This window comes from Delphinapterus leucas, chromosome 9, assembly GCF_059928025.1.
Source record: "Delphinapterus leucas isolate spDelLeu-1000000601 "Yukka" chromosome 9, BTC_Dleu_Yukka2, whole genome shotgun sequence".
NCBI classification, from domain to species: domain Eukaryota; kingdom Metazoa; phylum Chordata; class Mammalia; order Artiodactyla; family Monodontidae; genus Delphinapterus; species Delphinapterus leucas.
In genome coordinates, this window is record NC_143137.1 from 24,156,962 (window position 1) to 24,175,978 (window position 19,017).

The 19,017-nt window shown below is 42.8% G+C and overlaps 1 protein-coding gene across 2 annotated transcripts in view; it reads right to left on the reverse strand.

The window, feature by feature from the left end:
* SND1 (staphylococcal nuclease and tudor domain containing 1) overlaps positions 1 to 19,017 on the reverse strand; it is a 418,829-nt gene that overhangs the window by 372,560 nt on the left and 27,252 nt on the right. For both annotated transcript variants that reach the window (XM_089917436.1, XM_022581894.3), the window contains exons 2-4: positions 16,669 to 16,818; positions 5,201 to 5,321; positions 843 to 921 (exon numbers count right to left, since the gene is read on the reverse strand). In XM_089917436.1, coding sequence (XP_089773562.1) covers positions 843 to 921; positions 5,201 to 5,321; positions 16,669 to 16,818 — 350 coding nt within the window. The remainder of the gene's footprint in view (positions 1 to 842; positions 922 to 5,200; positions 5,322 to 16,668; positions 16,819 to 19,017) is intronic.

The following is a 19,017-nucleotide window of genomic DNA, read 5'->3' on the forward strand; positions in this document are numbered from 1 at the left end:
ACTGATGTAGCTTAGACTTTTCAGAGACTAAAGTGTTAATTAAAGCCAGCTGCAACCCATCCTACTGAGTGAAGCTAACATGATATATGTACTATAAACCTTACATACCTAAAAATCATTTCTAACAAATTCACACTGACATTAACAACAAATACATTTTACCTATTACTTAAGTATATACAGATCCATAAACCAAAACAGGCTTAAAAGGCTTTGGAGAGAGATAAATTTTCCCCGACCTTAAAACATAACCACTGAGCCCCTGTCAGTTTTGCTAGATTCCAATCAGCAGATTTTGCCTGGAATTTGATTTATTCAATGTGCTTTATTTTACATTTACTTATTCCTTGTACCTCATATAATATCGTACATCTACTTGTTTGGTTTGTTGTCTGTCTCCCTGTTAAACTGTTAGCAGAACCTAAGTGTCTTTTTTCACTGCTATATTCACAGTGTCTAGAACACACCCTGGCATATAGTAAATGCTCAATAAATATTTGGGGATGGATGGATAAATACTCTGGAACTCAACATCTACGGTGTAAGGCATAAGTCTACTGATTCTTATGAATATAAGAACATCACTGCTTCGTCTCCAAGTCTGTTTTTGAATTACACACATCAAATGCCACTAATGAATGCTGAGTAACCTCCTCGCTCAGAAAAATACACACGTACACCTGGGCAGGAATATCCTAGAAGCCATGAGAACACCAGATATTACCTATTTTATGTCGGGGGCAGGAATGAAAATGCAGCAAAGCCAGTGTAGAGTCGACTCCCCCAGTTCTCACTGTGGTGTGAGAGGAAGTCAGACAGTCAGAAGAGTAATGGACACTTACTTGTTCGCTCTCATGCCTTCTCTCCGGGTGGCCAATCCCTCTGCAACCAGAGATTCTGCAATGTTTTCCCCATTGGTATCTGAGGAGGAAAAAAGAGGTGCGAATTTTGTGTTTAAATCCAATAGCTCCATGAACAATAGCTCCAATAGCAAGAGAGCTCTCATGGGACCACTTTCACCCATAGCTCTTCAAGGAATGATGTTGCCAGCGAATGGGACAAGGCAGCAAGGTAGGGTTGGGTTTTCCGAAAAACCTCTTCTCCCCCAAAATGTCTAGTCTCTAGGACCCAGAGGTCTATAAATCTTCTCTGGACTAATTTTCTAGTGTATCTCCAGAGCCAAAGGCAATCTCAGGAACTCCAGGAGACTGACAGGGAAGCAAGACACATGCAGCAGCCCAGGAAAGGATAACTAACACTGACCTAAGGAAGAGAGGTCTGGCACCAAATGCGAATTCTGCCGCTTAATAGGTCTTTCAGCATCTTGATACACGTACTCATCTATAAAATGGGAAGAGTACCTGCCGAGATGGGTTCTTGCGAGAATTAAATGTGTGTAAATCGCCAAGCGCAGTGCCAAGCACACGGCAGGAATTCACACAACAGATTCAAAAGGCAGCCCCCCCCCACCTGGACAGTCAGACAGATTCACCTAGGACTGCCTACGATGTTTCACACTAGCAAGTCCAGTTCCTCTCAGGATGTCCTGTTCTCTGCTCCAAGAGGCCACCAAGACAAGCAAGCCACACCATTTGACAAACACTTTCTCCTAGTCTCAGAGATGCAGGGGACAGCATCTCGATTTCCAATCTCACACGGCAGCCTTCAGAGCAGGCAACAAAAATGAAGTGAAACATAAAACACAAGCTGATTAGACGCCCCCTGAGCACTTGAAACATTAATTGCATTTCCACACTGCTGAAAAAGCTTTTAGGCTCTCTGTATTCTCTGAAATCTCTGCTTGTCAGCCAAAATGATAAAAGAAGACAGCTATGAGGGAATCGCCACATAAAAATCTTTAATACAGCAGAGAACAAGCTCCTAGATAAACTGAAACACAGCAGTCTAGCTGATAGGTAACGTCAGCATAGAATAAAATTCTCTAGGGTTTATGTATTCAGTACACTATACATAGACTTCCACAAGCAACAACAAGTTTACATACCACTCCCAAACTCAACCTAAATGCCTTGCCATTAGCCCTGTCCAAATTTATGAAGCACATAAGCCCCTGTTCCTACTGCCAAAAACAAAAAAAGTTGAGATGAATGCTGTTCACGCAAAAAACGTTCAGGTTCTGAAGCTGAGCGTGGATCACAAGAACCTTTCCACTGAGGTTACTGCTGAGGCCAGACACAGACACACACAGCTACCTGACATCAGTAAATATTACATTCGTTCTTTCAAAGCAACAGGAATAATCCCACAGAGTGGAAAGTCAAAAGGAAAGACTCCACAATGATGGGGAAAGTTGAGCAGTAAGGTACCAAGAGGTCGGGGGTAGAAAGAATGAAGGCCTGGTACACACAAGGCGAACGGCCATAAAATCTCCAGTCAACAGCAAACGCAACAGCTCTCGGACAGCTCCTTGGCACAGAGTGCTTTGAAAGGGCTGCTGGCTGGCCCACTTCTAAATGAGTTCATTGCTCCTTCAAAAGGGAGAAAAATACAATTCTCTGGGCCAAACTCCCAAAGAAGGTAACAAAATGCGGTGGATAGAATACTGAAAACAGGGAATTTGTAGGGAAAAGATCTGATGCTTGCTTATTACTAACCAAGGTATGATTGTGATCAAGTCACAACTGGGGCTGGTACTCAGAGCAGGTGGGTGACTATATTTTCTCCAAAAGTTGAAGACTAATCAATCATCTCTCTCTTTTTTTTAATAAGTTCTGGGTTAACCACAAACTCTCAAATTCTGTCATTCTCCTCCATCATAAAAAGAGTAGCCACGGGGCTTCCCTGGTGGCGCAGTGGTTGAGAGTCCGCCTGCCGATGCAGGGGACACGGGTTCGTGCCCCGGTTCGGGAGGATCCCGCATATCGTGGAGCAGCTGGGCCTGTGAGCCATGGCCGCTGAGCCTGCGTGTCCGGAGCCTGTGCTCCGCAACGGGAGAGGCCACAACAGTGAGAGGCCCGCGTACCGCAAAAAAAAAAAAAAAAAAAAAAAAGTAGCCACATAAACAACAGGGATTTACTGTATAGCACATGAAACCATATTCAGTATCTTATAATAACCTATAGTGGAAAAGAATCTGAAGTTACACACCTGAAACACAATATTGTAAATCAACTATAGTTAAATAATTATTTATCTATCTACATATAGCAAAAGAAAATCTTTTTTCTAAACAAAAAAGAACAAAAGACAGAAAAGAGAGTAGCCATAAAATAGGCTAAATATATGAACACTAATTAATTAGTTAAGGCACTGTTTCATTACAGTTGACAGTGAGAGTTGGTTAAAGTATCTGAGTGAAAATATTAAACTTTCAGCCATTTAAGCCTTTAAAACTGAAAGATGTAGATGATTTCAATCATTCTTTCGGTAATTTTTTTTTTTTTTTGCGGTACGCGGGCCTCTCACTGTTGTGGCCTCTCCGGCTGCGGAGCATAGGCTCCGGACGCACAGGCTCAGCGCCCATGGCTCACGGGCCCAGCCGCTCCGTGGCATGTGGGATCTTCCCGGATCGGGGCATGAACCCGTGTCCCCTGCATCAGCAGGCGGACTCTCAACCACCGCGCCACCAGGGAAGCCCCTTTCAGTAATTATTTATCAATCACCTTGTATGCGCCAGATTCTATTAAACACACTAGTACGTTAACATGCTAAATTACATCCACTCTGTAATTTACATCAGTTTGAAAAACAAACTTTCTAAAAACAATTTTAAATGTCAGCTCCTCTTACCTTAAATAGACTTTTTTATAGTGGGAGACTAAGGTTATTTAAATGAACACTTATAGGCGGTCTCTCCATAGAGATATCTGTACCGAAAAAATGTTCTATAGTCCAGTGAGGTCTCTTGTCTGGTAACAGAAGATTGACCAGCTCTTACAGAATTGTATTATTTTGGGTAATGAAATTCTCGAACAATTGCATTTTGAAGACAGTACACTTCTATTTGTCTTACATTCTTTCTAGCCAGTAGCCCTCCAACAATAATGCTCAAGTGTTTTATTACCTACTATATTATTTGAATTATGGGTAAAAGGCACATTTATTTACTTCTCTTTTTGAAAAGATTCCATATATTTCTATAATTTCCCAATCAGGATGCAGATAGCCATTTGCTAAAAGGGCTGTTTCTCTACTGGGTAAATTGGACAAGAAGGCTCCAAGGTCATCCACAACTCACTTGTCTAAGACCTCTACACTTAGAATCCTAAAAGGATATTGTTAGCCTTATCATATACCCTGCTTGCTTACTTCCAGCTTACTAGTCACCCAAGGCAAATAGATTATCTAAAGCAGCTCAGTTAGAAGGCCAGTTTATCAAGAATCACAGGAAACTTTAAAAGGTGTCTGCTCCCAAATAATCCAGATGAATATAAGTGTTCCTGTTCATCTGACTGCTTTATGGAAAACATTCTACCAATTCTTTCAATGTCCTATTTCTGTTCAAACTCCACTGTGCAATCTTACTCTCCCTCTACCTAATGCAAAAAAGACCAGAACACCTAATATCCTATAAGCTATCCGGCCCAGCTAAACAACAGGCATATGTGTGCACACACACATATTTATTGAGTGCATTCTCTGTCGGAGTGAGATGCTTTACACATAGCATCTCTTTAAACTCTCTCTATAATTTACAAATGAAACTAGGGCTTAGAAAGGTTCAGTTACGGGTTAAGTAAGAGTACATGGTAGAAGAGCCAGGAATCCACACCTACACCACTCCAAAGCCTGTGTTCTTTCCATTCCATTCCATTCCAAGTCATGTGGCTTACAAAAAACCACAAGCCCTAAACAAATCGTCCTTTCCTAAAGAGAGTCCCTAGGAGGAGAAGAAAAGCCACAAGATAGATAAAGCAAACAGAAGATGCAATAGGAAATCTATAGGAATTCAATTAGCATCTGACCTAGAAGCACAGAGCCAATGAGTTCCACAGGCTGACAGCCTAAATACAGGGGAAAATAATTTTACGCTTACACGCACACCTAAACCAAGCCAGGAAAGCGGGCACAGGAGTAAACTAGGAGCAGGAGTACCAGGGCACCTACGTGCCACGAGCTCTGTGCACTTCCAATGAGACCTACAGCCAACCCTCCCAGAGCGGCCTCCGCCAGACGAAAACCAGTCTTTGGAGGAACTTCAGACTTGGAGAAAAATGTACCTTTCCCCCTTGGTACTCACCTTTTCCAAGGTAGATCATGCCATACTCTCGCCCCTGGGGAGTCTTGTTTTCTATCGTGAAGCAGACTTCCTTCCCAATCAGCTTCTTCCGAAGGAACTCTCGAGCAGGAAATGCCCAGGGCTGAAAGATAAAATAAACGTGTTCAAGAACTAGGCAGTTGTCACACGACACAATCAACATCCAAGCAACTTCACTCCTTCAATAGCCTGGCCATGCACTAGGCCCTGAGGAGAATATAAAAATGAAACATACACAACATGGATCATACGCTTAGGGGGCTCCTAAAAAAGGCAGATCGAACAGTTGGTTTAACTAGCACGAGCCCTAAAAACAGGCATCATGGTTTCCCAGACACCAGCACTAGGAGTTCCCCCCATGCCCACCCCTCCATCACCCCCATCACTGTCTACTCTCCAGCTGTCTGCTGTCTACTGTCTACTGTCTAGCTGGTAAGGGATCAGCTTGACAATGGTGGTTCTTCCCTGTCCCTCATTAAAGACCCAGATACAAGGAGTGAGCCACACATCCACAATGGGTACAGAGTCTGCATGTGATCGCAAGATACTGTGCAGGGACTTCCCTGGTGGTGCTGTGGTTAAGAATCCGCCTACCAATGCAGGGGACACGGGTTTGATCCCTGTTCTGGGAAGATCCCATGTGCCGTGGAGCAACTAAGCCCGTGCGCCACAACTACTGAGCCTGCGCTCTAAAGCCTGCGAGCTGCAACTACTGAAGCCCACGCACCTATAGCCCGTGCTCCTCAATGAGAGAAGCCACAGCAATGAGAAGCCCACGCATCACAATGAAGAGTAGCCCCCGCTCGCCACAACCAGAGAAAGCCTGCGCGCAGCAAGGAAGACCCAAAGCAGCCAAAAATAAAAATTAAAAAAAAAAAAAATATATATATATATATATATAAAAAGATACTGTGCAAAGGGATGGTTTTACCCCATCACTTTGGGATAGTACAGACAAAGGGAGATGTCTCCTCTGAAGCAGCACTGTCATAGTCAGTAGTCACTAGCACTTGAATTTACAGTCTGGACCTAGCTCAGTGCCCCAAGTTCCCTTAGAACAGAAATGAGGAAGGAGAGGTAAGAGCTCAAGGAGTACATGATCTGCAGAAGTTCGTGTGCAGGAACAATACAGCGTATAAAAGGGCAGAGTGGTATATGTCTATCACCAATTGGAGCCACAGAACATGGACTACACATAGTAAAGGCAAAACAGTGTATCAGTGACCTGAAAAGGAAGCGCCTGCCAACCTTTTCAGTCCATGAAGATTATTCCATGGGGTTAGCCAAGAAGCTTTTCTAGAAGAAAAACATCCATGACTTCCCAGAAACCAGAAACCAGTTTAAATGTGGCAGTCTACCAACCCACTGGGCTTGTATTCACAAAACCAGTACTGTTAGAGAACGACAACTGTGGATAGTTCTAGGAAGAACTAATCCTGAGTAAGTGCTCTTGAAGACACAAAAACAAGCTTATCCTCATTCATCTAATGCGCTCTCTTCAAAGTGCCAACAAGCAAAAGAACCAATCACTCAATGGCAATATGGAGTTCACCACATTTTAATCTCCCATTTCTACCCCTCTCCTCATTCATAATAATGAAAACAGATACTGTGACCAAAGAGTATGATGACTGATAATGAGCCCAACTACCAGCCACATCACAGAAACAGTACTAAACCAATTAACACAGCCTCATACATTTTTATCACCTTAGTGATCCACTTACTCTAAAAACATCCTCAGCTATAGATCTAATGTCTAGGCTTCAGTTTTGAGTAATACACTAATACCTAAAATTCAGTAAAACACTGCTTTCCTAAATGCAAAGCTCTGACAAAACAAAGTACTCCTAAAGGAAGGCAAGACTTCGGTAAAAATTCATTTATCAAGGGTCAGTTCACAAGGAAGTAGCTAACCCCTGTGGGGAAACCTCCAACTTCTACCGACTAGGCAGAATTACTAAAAGCTTTTAAGGCTTGAGGAAGGAGCACCCTTCTCTCAGGACCTCATGTTTTACAGCTGGTCAGTCACTGGGCAATAAGAGAAAGCTACACTGGAGGTCCTGAAAAGGACATACACCTTATCCTAGAGAAAGGTAGCCTAGGTTCTTTAATATTCCAGCCTTCTCAAGTTGTGTTCCATCCAGAGTCAGGCAAATTCAATAAATGGACAAGATACAAGCTATGAAGAGAGACGATTAGAAGATTCGGGAAAGCGAGTGACCGCATCACTCCTGCCGAGGGCAACAGAGCACTCCAGGAGAGAATCCTGCGCAGGTGTCCACACAGAGCACAGCCAGCAGAGGGCTACCTAATGGGGAAGGCCGTCCCAGCAGAGCCTCCCAGAACGGCCCTACGTATACAGAAACTGACTCAAAGCGCTCATCACATTAGGGCCACAATGACCCAATAGGAAGAATCACTGGTCTGGTCAAATGATGTGCCAGAGTTCCACCTAGGAAGCAATGGCTGTTAAGTAGCTGAGACTCAAAACTGCCTCTTCCCTTTAGAATGCCCAATGGCAGGTGATCTAGCAGCTTGCTCCCCACTCCCAGACCCATGCAAGGTTCTGGTGTCTACCACGACAAATGGAATTTTAATTCCCATCTTTTCTTTGCACCAGGTAGACTCCTAAACTACTGAAACAAGATTAAATCCCACAACAATGTAAACCCTCAAAGCTAGCTACTTTTGTACTTGGCCCAGTGCTCGATCATCCCACTGTCCCACCTGCGCATGTAATTAACCCCTCTCTGCTGCAACCACGCCACCACCCCAACTTTCAAAAGCTCCACTGAATGTAGAACGACTGTGACATTCATTTCTGTATTTCACATGAAACCAACATACAGCTTCACATACAATGAGAGCTCAAGAAATCTGTGGGAAATAAATATATAATTCCCACAGTGCCCATCAATGCAGTTATCTAGGCTGTGTAGAGTAGCTAGGCAATGCTGGGGATTAGGCTGGAACAGGGCAGTATGGTTGGGGACACACAGCAGAGCTGCTTTTATTGTCATGGGACTTAGGAGAGAGCTAAGTTTCCCTGAAAGCAGATATGAAAGAAGGCGGAGAATAATCAAGTGCCTGATATTTGGGACAGTGATACAAAGGGAAGCAAATAAGCAATCATGTCCTTGACTCTGTTTGAATGTGACAAAACTAGACATGCTCCAAAACAACAGAAAGCCAGAGAGAAAGTAGTGCTACATTCCACAATCCACTGATCCACAAAAGGAGACGCTCGGGTTCTTTTCCTCATTATTCACTGTACACCTGCTTTGTGTCAGGCACTGACGAGGCAGAAAAACACAGATGTCCCTCCCCTCGAGGAGCCGACAACCAAATATAGAGACATATAAACATGGAATAGGGTGACAGCACAAAAAAGGGATGATGAAAGGTGATGTCAGGTGTGACTTCTCCAGAGGATGAATCACCGGGGCACAAGGAGGAGATGGAGCTTCCGCTGGAAGGGGCGGTTGAGCCAAGGCATGAGCAGGCAGGACTCAGGTGGCCTGTTAGGAGACCCGAACACTTCCTCAGGGTTGGGACTTAGCATCCCAGAAGGGGTTCAGTAAAAGAAGACTAAAAGTCAAATCACAAATGGGATTGTAACCCAGGCTAAGGCATTTAAATTTGTCCAGCGGTAATGAGGAATCACTGAAGTATCTGGCAGTAATACTGAGCCAGGGAAAAAAAAATGACATTATATCTCAAAAACATCTGAGAGCATACAGAGAAAGAATCAGAGGGAAGGAAAATGAAGGCAGAAAGACTGTTATCTTAATATTCCAGAGTTGAACAAAGCACTCTCTCAGAGTTGAACAAAGAACAATAGCAATTGTAATGAAGTTTTGAGAAGAGAGATTTTGAAAGAGGCAGAATCTCTAGGTCTCGATAAAAGCCTGGAGGTTGGCGGGGGTGTCTGGAATTGGGTTACCACTTGGCGTCACTGCTAACTTGAGCCAGAGCACCTTCAAGGGCATGGTGGGGGGAAAACCAAATCACAGCAGGGCAAGGAGAGACTAGATTACTGCACACAGAAATAGTGACTGTGGCTGACGAAGGGTGAAATCTGTAGCTCTCAAATACTTCATGTGACAGGGACCTTTGAAGAGTTACTAGGAGAAACTGAGTTGCTCTGGAAGAGACAAAAACCACTAGGCTGTATAAATATATGAAACTCCAATGAGAGCAGGGATCAGATTACATGGTATTCTTTCAGGTGGGATAGTTCTGGTAAGATTTTATTGTACTGTTACATAGGCTACAGCTAAGATACTTCAGAACAAGCTCCAACTGGCCTTGATTCTCATCCACAAAACAGAAAATTAAAACCCAACCCTTCTTCCCTACAGGCAACACTGCTTCTTCCTTCTGTGGAAATGAACTTGACTGGCTCTAGCCAACCAGGGTCAACACTCTTCTCCTCTTAGAAGCAGGCAAGCTGTTACACAACACAAAACTGAAAGGGAAAGAACTATTCAAAACGTTGATCAAGAAAAGCACTTAGCACCCAAAATTTGAAAAGTGCTGAGAGAGATGTAATCTTCAGCACTTGGACTAACAGTACGAGAAATGTCTGTAGTAGCAGAAATTAAATAGCACTAGAGATTACCACAGCTAACATTTGTTAAGTAGCTTACAGGCCCATGCTAAACATTCCGCATTATCTTGTTTAATCCTCATTGAACAACCCTGAGGTATAGAGTGACCCAATACTTGTGCTTACTGACAGAGGACCAATGGAAAATAACTGATTTTGTCTATTTAGTCATTATCCCAAGAATCTAACTGCTGTTGATAGAATTTGGGGTGATTTGTCTCTATTTCCTATAACACTGCTTTACTACCTTCTTAATTCAAACAAAATGCTTTTTATTATAGATGAAAAAAACTGCATGTTTTTCCTTAAATGAAAGAACCCCGTGAGCTGCTTTTTTCCCCGCACTTCCATGGGAGGAAAACAGCAGACGGAAGCTGAGGTACCAACTTGCCCATCATCATCAAGCTGAGGCAAAAGACAAATAATTAGAATCCAGAAACTTCATTTTTGATAGCCAAAGCACCACTGAAGAAGAGACAAGAACTGATGTTTCAAAGTACAGGAGCCAAGAAGACTCATGGCAGCTGCCTGGAGAGGTAACTTAAGGAGTCCCAGGCAGACCACAAAGAAGGCAAGGTGGCCAGGTATTAGAGATGTGGGAGAAGGGGGCTGGAGGGGATGGTGGAACAAAAGCTCAGAAGCTTGTCAAATCGCCATAACACATGGTTCTTGACAACTACTGAACCAAAAGTTGCCCTAAGAAACTGATAACTTCCTCCCTTCAAAATGCATGTTTACACAAAATTTTGCAAACAATTTCATAGGGTTCACAGACGTCCTTAGGACACAGATCCCAGATTAAGAATCTATAATAAGGCACATTCCTAACATTTATAGTCTATGCTACCATTTATGAAAATGAGTGTCTACGGTATAGCACAGTGAACTATATATACTCAATATCTTATAATAACCTATCATGGAAAAGAATCTGAAATACATATAACTGAATCACTTTGCTGTACACTTGAAACTAACACAACATGGTAAATTAACTATACTTCAATTAAAAAAAAGAAAGAAAGAAAAGAAAATGAGTGTCTGCTTGTATAGGTGATAAATGCCTCTGGAGAGTCAAGCCTGCCGTAACACCAGTAGTCTCCTGGGAGAAGAGCTAGATTTTTCACTGTGCATCCTTCTGAATTTTGAAGGTAAATGAAGAATTCAAACATAACTAATGCCAACCTCAAACAGCGGAGACTACCTAGGAAATGTACTAACCTGTTTCCAGAGAAAGAGGCATGAAACACTGATAAACCTGAAAAGGCTCTAAACCTATGGGAAAGTGTATGACGGAAAGAGACTGGGATTACTGGGATTAAAGGTAGTGAATGTATAAACTGAAGCAAGCCACTGTTGATTTGTCATCAATCCTGTGATATAAAAATACTTGAAATAGGGAGCCTACCTCAAGATGGCGGAGGAGTGAGACGTGGACATCACCTTCCTCCTGACAAATGCATCAGAAATATATCTACATGTGGAATAACTCCTACAGAACACCTACTAAACGCTGGCAGAAGACCTCAGACTTCCCAGAAGACAATAAACTCCCCACGTACCTGGGTAGGGCCAAAGAAAAAAGAAAAAACAGACAAAAGAATAGGGACGGGACCTGCACCTCTAGGAGGGAGCTGTGAAAGGAGGAAAAGTTTCCACACACTAGAAGCCCCTTCACTGGCAGACATGGGGGGTGACAGGGGGGAAGCTTCAGAGCCACGGAGGAAAGCACAGCAACAGGGGTGCGGAGGGCAAAGCGGAGAGATTCCCGCACAGAGGATCGGTGCCGATCGGCACTCACCAGCCCGAGAGGCTTGTCTGCTCACCCATCGGAGCGGGCGGGGCTGGGAGCTGAGGCTCGGGCTTCAGAGGTCAGACCCCAGGGAGAGGACTGGGGTTGGCTGCGCGAACACAGACTGAAGGGGGCTAGTGCCCCACAGCTAGCCGGGAGGGAGTCTGGGAAAAATTCTGGACCTGCCTAAGAGGCAAGAGACCACTGTTTTGGGTGTGCGAGGAGAGGGGATTCAGAGCACCACCTAAATGAGCTCGAGAAGGGTGCGAGCCGCAGCTATCAGCGCGGATCCCAGAGATGGGCATGAGACGCTAAGGCTGCTGCTACCGCCACCAAGAAGCCTGTGTGCAAGCACAGGTCACTATCCACACCCACCTTCCGGGGAGCCTGTGCAGCCTGCCACTGCCAGGGTCCCGTGATCCAGGGACAACTTTCCCGGGAGAACACACGGCGCACCTCGGCTGGTGCAACGTTACGCTGGCCTCTGCCCCTGCAGGCTCGCCCCGCATTCCATACCCCTCCCTCCCCCCGGCCTGAGTGAGCCAGAGCCCCCGAATCAGCTGCTCCTTTAACCCCGTCCTGTCTGAGTGAAGAACAGACGCCCTCAGGCGACCTACATGCAGAGGCGGGGCCAAATCCAAAGCTGAACCCCAGGAGCTGTGCGAACAAAGAAAAGGGAAATCTCTCCCAGCAGCCTCAGGAGTGGCGGGGTAAATCTCCACAATCAACTTGATGGACCTGCATCTGTGGAACACCTGAATAGACAACGAATCATCCCAAAATTCAGGCGGTGGACTTCAGAAGCAACTGTAGACTTGGGGGTTTGCTTTCTGCATCTAATTTATTTCTGGTTTTATGTTTATCTTAGTTTAGTATTTAGAGTTTACCATCATTGGTAGATTTGTTTATTGATTTGGTTGCTCTCTTCCTTGTTTTATTTTTAATATATATCTTTTTTTCCATTTTCTCTTTCTGTGAGTCTGTGTGTGTATGCTTCTTTGTGTGATTTTGCCTGTATAGCTTTGCTATAAAGAAACACAAGCTTTAAATGATACATTAAACAGGATGGACTTAATTGATATTTATAGGACATTCCATCCCAAAACAACAGAATACGCTTTCTTCTCAAGTGCTCCTGGAACATTCTCCAGAATAGATCATCTATTGGGTCACAAATAAAGCATTGGTAAATTTTAAAAAATTGAAATCGTACCAAGTATGTTTTCCGACCACAATGCTATGAGACTAGATATCAATTACAGGAAAAAAACTGTAAAAAATACAAACACATGGAAGCTAAACAATACACTACTAAATAACCAAGAGATCACTGAAGAAATCAAAGAGGGACTCAAAAAATACCTAGAAACAAATGACAATGAAAACACGATGACCCAAAACCTACGGGATGCAGCAAAAGCAGTTCTAAGAGGGAAGTTTAGAGCAATACAATTCTACCTCAAGAAACAAGAAACATCTCAAATAAACAACCTAACCTTACACCTAAAGCAATCAGAGAAAGAAGAACAAAAAAACCCCAAAGATAGCGGAAGGAAAGAAATCATAAAGATCAGATCAGAAATAAATGAAAAAGAAATGAATGAAACAATAGCAACGATCAATAAAACTAAAAGCTGGTTCTTTAAGAAGATAAACAAAATTGATAAACCATTAGCCAGAAATCAAGAAAAAAAAGGAGAACACTCAAATCAACAGAACTAGAAGTGAAAAAGGAGAAGTAACAACTGACACAGCAGAAATACAGGGATCATGAGAGATTACTACAAGCAACTATATGCCAATAAAATGGACAACCTGGAAGAAATGGACAAATTCTTAGAAAAGCACAACCTTCCGAGACGGAACCAGGAAGAAATAGAAAATATAAACAAACCAATCACAAGCACTGAAATTGAGACTGTGATTTAAAATCTTCCAACAAACAAAAGTCCAGGACCAGATGGCTTCACAGGAGCAATCTGTCAAACATTCAGAGAAGAGCTAACACCTATCCTTCTCAAACTCTTCCAAAATATAGCAGAGGGAGGAACACTCCCTAACTCATTATACGAGGCCACCATCACCAAAACCAAACAAAGATGTCACAAAGAAAGAAAACTACAGGTGAGTATCACTGATTTGTTGAGTAATCCTCAACAAATTACTAGCAAACAGAATCCAACAGCACATTAAAAGGATCATACACCATGATCAAGTGGGGTTTATTCCAGGAATGCAAGGATTCTTCAATATACACAAATCAATCAATGTGATACACCATATTAACAAATTGAAGGAGAAAAACCATATGATCATATCAATAGATGCAGAAAGTTGTGACATAATAGATGTGACAAAATACAACATCCATTTATGATAAACACCCTCCAGAAAGTAGGCATAAACAGAACTTACCTCAACATAATAAAGGCCATATATGACAAACCCACGGCTAACATTATCCTCAATGGTAAAAAACTGAAACCATTTTCACTAAGATCAGGAACAAGACAAGGTTGTCCATTCTCACCACTATTTTTTTTTTTTTTTTGCGATACGCAGGCCTCTCACTGCTGTGGCCTCTCCCGTTGTGGAGCGCAGGCTCCGGATGCACAGGCTCAGCAGCCATGGCTCACGGGCCCAGCTGCTCCACGGCATGTGGGATCTTCCTGGACCGGGGCACAAACCCGTGTCCCCTGCATCGGCAGGCGGACTCTCAACCACTGCGCCACCAGGGAAGCCCTCACCACTATTATTCAACATTGGTTTGGAAGTTTCAGCCACAGCAATCAGAGAAGAAAAAGAAATAAAAGGAATCCAAATCAGAAAAGAAGAAGTAAAGCTGTCACTGTCCGCAGATGACATGATACTATACATAGAGAATCCCAAAGATGCTACCAGAAAACTACTAGAGCTAATCAATGAATTTGGTAAAGTAGCAGTACAAAATTAATGCACAGAAATCTCTTGCATTCCTATACACTAATGATGAAAAATCTGAAAGAGAAATTAAGGAAACAGTCCCATTTACCATTACAACAAAAAGAATAAAATACCTAGGAATAAACCTACCTAAGGAGACAAAAGATCTGTATGCAGAAAACTATAAGAGACTGATGAAAGAAATTAAAGATGACACAGATGGAGAGATGTACCCTGTTCTTGGATTGGGAGAATCAACATTGTGAAAATTACTATACTACCCAAAGCAATCTACAGATTCAATGCAATCCCTATCAAACTACCAATGGCATCTTTCACAGAACTATAACAAAAAATTTCACAATTTGTATGGAAACACAAAAGACCCTGAATAGCCAAAGCAATCTTGAGAAAGAAAAACGGAGCTGGAGGAATCAGGCTCCCAGACTTCAGACTATACTACAAAGCTACAGTAATCAAGACAGTATGGTACTGGCACAAAAACAGAAATATAGATCAATGGAACAGGATAGAAAGCCCAGAGATAAACCCACGCACATATGGTCACCTTATTTTTTATAAAGGAGGCAAGAATATACAATGGAGAAAAGACAGCCTCTTCAATAAGTGGTGCTGGGAAAACTGAACAGCTACATGTAAAAGAATGAAATTAGGACACTCCCTAACACCTTACACAAAAATAAACTCAAAATGGATTAAAGACCTAAATGTAAGGCCAGACACTATAAAACTCTTAGAGGAAAACATAGGCAGAACACTCTATGACATAAATCACAGCAAGATCCTTTTTGACCCACCTTCTAGAGAAATGGAAATAAAAACAAAAATAAACAAATGGAACCTAATGAAACTTAAAAGCGTTTGCACAGCAAAGGAAACCATAAACAAGACCAAAAGACAACCCTCAGAATGGGAGAAAAATATTTGCAAATGAAGCAACTGACAAAGGATTAATCTCCACAATTTACAAGCAATTCATGCAGCTCAATATCAAAAAAAACAAACAACCCAATCCAAAAATGGGCAGAAGACCTAAATAAACATTTCTCCAAAGAAGATATACAGATTGCCAACAAACACATGAAAGGATGCTCAACATCATTAATCATTAGAGAAATGCAAATCAAAACTACAACGAGGTATCACCTCACACCAGTAAGAATGGCTATCATCAATGAATCTACAAACAATAAATGCTGGAGGGGGTGTGGAGAAAAGGGAACCCTCTTGCACTGTTGGTGGGAATGTAAATTGATACAGCCACTATGGAGAACAGTATGGAGGTTCCTTAAAAAACTACAAATAGAACTACCATGCGACCCAGCAATCTCACTACTGGGCATATACCCTGAAAAAACCATAATTCCAAAAGAGTCATGTATCACAATGTTCATTGCAGCTCTATATATAACAGCCAGGACATGGAATCAACCTAAGTGTCCATCAACAGATGAATGGATAAAGAAGATGTGGCACACATATACAATGGAATATTACCCAGCCATAAAAAGAAACAAAATTGAGTTATTTGTAGTGAGGTCGATGGACCTAGAGTCTGTCATACAGAGTGAAGTAAGTCAGAAAGTGAAAAACAAATACCATATGCTAACACGTATATATGGAATCTAAAAGAAAAATGAATGGTTCTGAAGAACCATGGGGCAGGCAAGGAATAAAGACGCAGACGTGGAGAATGGACTTGAGGACATGGGGAGGGGGAAGGGTAAGCTGGGACAAAGTGAGAGAGTGGCATGGACTTACATATACTACCAGATGTAAAATAGATAGCTAGTGGGAGGCAGCCGCATAGCACAAGGAGATCAGCTCAGTGCTTTGTGACCACCTAGAGGGGTGGGATAGGGAGGGTGGGAGGGAGACGCAAGAGGGAGGAGATATGGGGATATATGTTTATGTATAGCTGATTTACTCTGTTATACAGCGGAAACTAACACACCATTGTAAAGCAGTTATACTCCAATAAAGATGTTAAAAAAAAAAAAAAACTTGAAATATACAGAAAAGAAAGAGTACATCAAATGTGCAGTCAAGGAGGAGACTGGGCTATAACCTGGGTCCACAGCCTCTGGGAGGGGAAGCACCTACCTCATCCGGGGTGTCTTTTGCATCAGGTTGTGTGGCAGCTGCCCTGCGGGCAAGGTTTCCAGCGCGAATGTTGCTAAGGTTGATCTGCCTCTCTGGAGGAGGCCCACCACGAGGCTGCCCGCGCACAATGATGGCACACCCTGAGAGGACCTAGGTAAGGGGAAAAACAGAGAAATTAGCCGTCTAAAGGTAACATCACCACAATACAGATGGTCCACTCCTGTATCCCCAACATCTAGAAAACTACTCGGCCTCTTGAAGGCACTCAAATATTTGCTGGATGACTGAATGAACAAGACTATTTTTAAGTTTATAAGAGAAATACCTACATAAAACCTTGGGCTAGATTCTGAAGTGACTGACCCAGCAATACAAATAAGAATTACACAAAATGATAGAAGACTCAAAATAGACTAGGGTGAAGAGGCATGCGAGACATGGAGATAACCTTTGTAATTTCATCCCAGCAAGCTGACCACCACCTGTGTTCTTTTCAGTATTTAAGAAGTTAATGTCTCCATCCACACGTGCTGTTCTACGGTGGAAAAGGCAAGCAATGGAAGAAGGCCAGAGAAAAGTGGAAGCTGAAGGAAGAAGCCCCGACACGCCAGCCACACCAGCCAGAAGGAGCCGAGGATGCCCAGGGCTAACATGGAGGCAGTGCAGCCAGAGCCCAGTGCTCCCACTTCCTCCGTAGACAGTGCTCAGACTCTAGGCTAAGAGAGAAATACAGAAGAGAGAATCTAGAAACCCCACGCCCTCGGTGATTACAACAGGGGCATCGAAGAAGCACCTTAAAGCTCCCAAATCCAGCAGATCCTTCCCTCTCTCTCTGAAGGATGCCAGGCGTAAAACCCACTTGGCAACTATGGAATGAGCTCTAAAGCTCACTTAAAATATTTGCGGGGGTAAGAAGAAAGGATTTCACGTGGGAGAAGAGAAGAGACGGCACACAGAAAAACATGAGAATCATCGCCCAAGCTATTCAAATTCTTTGCTCAGCGAGGCACGATTTAATCAACAGGGAGCCTTGAGCACTGGCTTCACTAGAGCTGAAAGGCTCAATCCCACCTTCAAAACAAGAAAAAGCTGCTGAATGAAAAGTTAGTAGATAGAAGGTTGGAGAGTCCTGCCAATGCAGAACTCCGCGGCAGACAAGACCACGGAGTTTTCTGTAAAGGGAACAGTCCTTGGAAAGGAAGCTGACTCAAAGGAAGAAAGGAAGGAATATGAAGGAAGCCACTTCGATATGCATTTGCTTAGCTGACTTGTCTCCCTCACCTCTCCACCTTAACTCATGCTCTAAATCGTGGATTATTAATATAAATACAGAAGTGCATTAAACATATATGTACATCTTAAAGAATAAGAAGCAAACAACTATGTAACCACCACCCAAGTTAATTACCAAAACACTAGCAGAACCTTGGATCCCCTGTGTCCCTCTCTACTCGCAGCCCCTTCTCCTGACCACCACCACTATCCTGACCATTGTGATAACCCCTCCTTCCTTGCTTTTCTGTACAGTGTTACCATTTACGTATACATCTCTATGCAATATGGTGGTTTTGTTTTTCCTATTTCTGAACTCTATAAACTGAGTCTACTGTGTGTAGACAAAAGTGTAGACAAGTGACTTGCTTCTTTTGCCCTTTTTTTGGGTGAAACTCATTCATGCCAGAACACTAGTTTATTCACTTTTGTGGCTGTACAGTATTGCATTGTATGAATCTACATAGTCCAACAAATATACATAGTCCATTTTTTTTTTAAATTAGTGCTAAGATTAACATCTCATTATCCCCAATACCTCAAGCATATATACCTTGGTCTAAATGGTTCCTCCCTGGCTACACCATGACACACATAACAAAAGACTGTCTTCCTTACGTAGTTACAAGTCATGCTTTTCATTTTTATCCTTTGTGATCGAGTGTTACCAGCAATTAAACTCTACAGCTTCCAACCAAACAGTCTTGCTAACAGCCTTTCTTGAGAACCCATGTCCTGGACATCATCCCAGGGATCTGACATTCTAAAAAGACAAGCCCTCAAACAAAGCAAAGCCAAAGAAGAGATATACTAGGGCACAGGATGGTTGGTGTCCCTGAAATGAGAAGGGCCTAAGGAAGAACAGGAAAAGAACCTGGAAATGATTCATTTACAGTCAGTTCTTCACAAGTGGCGGGAGAATAGCACATTGTTGAATAACTGCCTTGAAATCATTCATGTACAGACCGCAACGGGACTGAGGAGCATAGAGCATACAAAGCAGAGCACCCGTCTCAAAGGGCTATTCCTTGATTTTTGTCAAGTTTTCACAAAAAGTAATAAAGCACTCCCAGGAGA